Source organism: Chrysochloris asiatica, unplaced genomic scaffold (assembly GCF_000296735.1).
Source record: "Chrysochloris asiatica unplaced genomic scaffold, ChrAsi1.0 scaffold00009, whole genome shotgun sequence".
Taxonomy (NCBI): Eukaryota; Metazoa; Chordata; class Mammalia; order Afrosoricida; family Chrysochloridae; genus Chrysochloris; species Chrysochloris asiatica.
Window position 1 is genome coordinate 15,187,251 of NW_006408527.1, and position 4,539 is coordinate 15,191,789.

Consider the following 4,539-nt stretch of genomic DNA (forward strand, 5'->3'; position numbering starts at 1 on the left):
CATGATCCAGGGGTGGTTCATAAACTCCGTGATGGTCATCCTCTGAGTGGGCTCTGTTTTCAGCAGGTTCTGGATGAGCATCTTCACTGTGGGGTGGGGCAGGGTACAGATCTCAGATCAGGAGCCATTCTCCCTGCCCTACTCCTTCCCACAGTTCTCGGGGGAGGCCAGGCTCAAAGTAGGAGGATACATGGAAACAGACTGCCCAAGGAACTTGGCCTCAAGGCCTCAAATAGCTATGCTGCTTGGTAAGCCCTTAGAGTCCTACACCCAACTCTGACTCAGACCCTTCACACAGGCGGGACACACCCAGCACATGGAGGTACGGGTGCAGACCCATAACCAATACCACCCATGTGAGACAGGTGCCCCCCTCACCTCCCACCCCACACATGCACACATTCACACAGGACTCTACTGCTTCCTACCTTCCTCCGATACTTCTGACCATTCTGGGTTGGGAAATTCATACTGGCCCATTCGGATGCGAGTCTTCATGCCCGGAGAGATGGCAAGGCCGTGGTTGGAATAGAAAGGGGGATATCCACAAAGCCTGAGCCCAGAGAGGAGACAGGAAGACAAGGACAGGGAATAGGATGAGAAATGAGATACTCTTCTTGTAAAAGTTACTGAGAAGTAGGAGCTCACTGATTCAGCCAGGATATGCAAAGTCACGAACAGGGACCAAGACTCTAAAGAACACTCTTTTCCTGCCCAAAAGTTAGTTTATACTCACCACTTAGCTATCAAAATCTGCTAAGCATTGAGAGAGGGGGCATGCAGGGGATTCCCAGAGACATTCCCCTCCCCACCGCCCTTCCTCCTGGAGAGGTACAGCCCTGCTCCTGCCCAACCCCGGCACACTCACAGGATGTACATGATGACACCCAAGGACCACATGTCACATGACTTGTCATACTTCTCTGGGCCCAGCACTTCTGGAGCTGCAAACCAAAGGTCAACATGCTGGGCTTGGCCCTCAAGAGTCTGGGACCTCCCTCAGATTCTCTGTGGATAATGCTTCCAGGATAGTCCTTCAGTAACCCAAATGGAGCAGGAAGAGGAACATCCCTAACCCAACCTCCTCAGGGCTGGAGGGAGGAAAGCAGAAGAACCTCTTCCAAAGAGGAACCCCAGAGCAAGAATCTTCGGACTAAACAACAACAACAAATCTTGAACTGCAAGACTTTCAGACTCATGCTGCCCATTTCATCTGATAAACACGTGTTGCCAGGCCAGACAGCTGAGGCTCCAGAACCAAATCGAGGCCCCAGACTCCATAAGAAGCTCATGGGAAAGACTGTCTTCTCATGGTAAACTACACCTCTTAGATCAGTTCCTGTCATTTCTCTGACCACAGGGTAACACTATGGGCTGGTCTCTGACCAAGACGACATCAGAACCAGCCCTTCACAACTCTGCCAGGATCTACAGCCCCCTGATTGCTGCAAGAGGAAGGAGGGAGTAAAGTCCAGGGGCAGACTGGAACCATGCATCTCCCCGACTTACCCACGTAGTATGGCGTATAACAAGGAGTGGTCAAAGAGTTGTGGCTGGTAGTTTCCTTGGCAAATCCAAAATCTGTGAGTTTCAAGATGGTATTGGGCCTTTTGGAGGTGTACAAGAGGTTCTCGGGCTACAGAGAGGAGGAGAGATAGACATAGAACAACCCCACTGTGAGGACTAACCTAAGCCAGATAGGCAATGATTCATTCCCCCCAGCAGTCGTTTGTCCAGGTGGTCTGTACACTACATGGAATGACACCTGGAGAGGGCCAGGTCCTGGCTGCAGACAGCTCAGTGTGCTGAGCAGGAAACAAGCCATAGCAGCAGTGATAAACACAGAAAGAAGGACACAGGACACAGGAACCTGGGTGTGATTATGCAGCAACTGACTGAGGGGAACCGCAAGGTTGAGTGTGACAAGGAAGGCTTCACCTCTGGGTTTGTGGGTTTGCTCAAGGGCGGCGGTCAAGGTGCCAGACAGCTCTGACAGCCTTCCAAAGGGGTCACCGTGGCCCTGCTCCCAGGGCCTGGGGGTGTAAAGAGCTGGTACCTTAACATCCCGATGAGCAATGTTGATTGAGTGCAAATACTGGATGGCTTCCCCGATGCTCTTCATGATTTCTGACGCTTCTGGAGAGAGGAGAGGTAGCAGGAGCAGGAAAACCGTCACAGAGGAGTGTCACGCCGTTTGAAACCTCAGTATACCTGTCGCTCAAGCAAGCACTCCAAGACTCCCCACATCCACCACCCTACCCTAACCAAAGACATGAGGCGCTGTCCTGGCCTCAGCTGAGGCTGACACCCCAGCAATGACCGGGAGGAGTTAGCAGTCCTCAACACCTTCCACAGAAAGCAGGCACTTAGGCACCCCCTATCCTTCGAACACCCAGTTACCCTGCCCGTCCAAGGCCTGTCCCCGCAGTAGACCCTACCTCTTTCTGTGAACGCCTGGTCACCTCGGTCCTGGATGCGGCTAAAGAGTTCTCCACCATCCAAACTGAAACAAAGCTTCTGTGAGATGAGCGAAGAAGGGCGGCCTTTCCCTGCCGATCACTGCTCCCCCGCCCAGGAAACATCCTAGCTGTCCCTAGGGAGTGAGCGGCCTGAGTGGAAAGTGGGGGCGGGCCCAGGACCGAGGGGCGGGGCTGCTCACCACTCCATGACGATCAGCAGGCACTTCCTCCCTGCGTACAGATTCTCATAGACATCCACGATGCGGACGATGTGCGGACACTGGGAGGCCCGCCAGTGCAGCTCCACCTCCCTGCGTGCCTTCGGGCAGTCCTGGAGCATCTGCAAGCCAAGCAGCCACCAGAATCACTGTGCGGTCTCCACATGTGCCTTCGTACATCCGCACCAACACCGTCCACGCTATCAGCACCGCCCCCACGACGATGCCTGGCCACACCTTCTCCAGGGTTCCGGAAGGCCTTTACAGCAACTCTACCCACTCGCTGGTAGCATAGTGGTTACGAGTCGGGCTGTCAACCTCAAGGTCAGCAATTCGAAAGTACCAGCAGTTCCGCGGGAGAAACCTGAGGTGTTCTGCTCCCGTAAAGATTTACAGCCTCGGAAACCCTGTGCAGGGTCACTGTGAGTCGAATCCGACTCCACGGTACTTAACAATAACAACCCACTCTAAACCAAAAGTAAACCAAATCCACTGGCGTGGAGTAGATTCCAACTCAGAGCGGTGCAGAACTACCCCCAGAGGGTTTCCAAGGCTGAGATCTTTACCGAAGACCAACTCATTTTCCTCCTACCAAGTGGCTGGTGTGTTCAAAATGCAACCTTTTGGCTAGCAGCCAAGCACCTTAACAACTGCATCACCAACACTCCTTGTCCACTCTAAACAAAAGCCCCAGTTTAATCCCTCCTAAAGGCTTACAGCCTTCCGAGATCAGTCTTCCGAACATTCTGTCCAGATGAACGTTCCCCAGCTAAGGGGTATGCAATCTGTTCTATAAGACGGGCAACACATACCCTGGAGATGAAAGGTGAGGGGGAAAGGGAGACAGAAAACCCAGTACAATGATGGAAAGGGGATAAAAATGAGGAAAGACTGCAGAGCCAGTGGGAAATGACACTTGCCAGCTCCAAACCCAGCATTCCAGAATAACAGGGCAGAGTGCTATCTACCTCTGTGACTTACACCAGGGTGCCAAAAAGCTCGATAATGCCATTATCTTTTTGTTTCATTTTTTTCCAAGAACTTTCTGAAGCCTCCTGGTATTCCTGTCAACCAACAGATGCCCTCTGGTGTCTGTCAGATGTTGGCTTGGATCCCAGTTCTCAGCCCTGTTCCTGCCTCCTCTTCTTCCCTGAGCCCGGTGCCTGGAGGGAGGGCTGGAGAGAGTGAAGGAGGCTGGGCCCACCTCACCACTCTCAGGAGATGACTCTTGACTAGTCTAAATCAGTCCCAGTAATTCCATCCCTCTGCCTACACTGGGAATGCACCTAATACCCAGCCCCAGCCAAGAAGAGCTTTGCCGGTAGTCTGCTGAGGCACCAGCTCTCCTGCATGTGATCCCCGAGACCAGAGCTGCCACCCTAGTACAAAAGAGGATAGAGAAGCACATTAGGGGAGGACAGCCAGGACAGATGGCCAGGACCTGGATCCTTCCTTCTGAGCATCCCTCAAGACTCCACCGTTTTTATCTTTACATGTTTTATTGTGAATTGTGTGATAGTTTACATGGGAGAACATCAGCTTTACATTCATCCTATAGTATATCATTTCATTGTCATGGTTACAGTCCCCTCCATGCATCATCAACCAACCAAAGGGTATACCCTGTAAGCCTGCCCCCTGGTCGTCAGCACACAGCCCCTCTCCCTCTTTGTGTCTAGAGTCCCCAGCCACTCCATCTCTCCACGTTATTATCTCTGCCTCCATCTGTGGCATCACTGCTTCTCTGAGTAGGGTACTGCACTCTGCTCTTCTCTCTTGATGGTCCCAGGGACCTCTGTTCCTAGACTGCAAAGTTAATCACTCCCCTCCTTTTGCTACAAAACATCTACCTGTACATTTCC

General features: G+C 52.5%; 1 protein-coding gene across 1 annotated transcript in view; it reads right to left on the reverse strand.

The window, feature by feature from the left end:
- MAPKAPK2 (mitogen-activated protein kinase-activated protein kinase 2) overlaps positions 1–4,539 on the reverse strand; it is a 58,225-nt gene that overhangs the window by 1,825 nt on the left and 51,861 nt on the right. Inside the window, exons 2-8 of the mRNA XM_006834060.1 lie at positions 2,660–2,799; positions 2,439–2,503; positions 2,057–2,136; positions 1,510–1,636; positions 869–944; positions 429–553; positions 2–86 (exon numbers count right to left, since the gene is read on the reverse strand). Coding sequence (XP_006834123.1) covers positions 2–86; positions 429–553; positions 869–944; positions 1,510–1,636; positions 2,057–2,136; positions 2,439–2,503; positions 2,660–2,799 — 698 coding nt within the window. The remainder of the gene's footprint in view (position 1; positions 87–428; positions 554–868; positions 945–1,509; positions 1,637–2,056; positions 2,137–2,438; positions 2,504–2,659; positions 2,800–4,539) is intronic.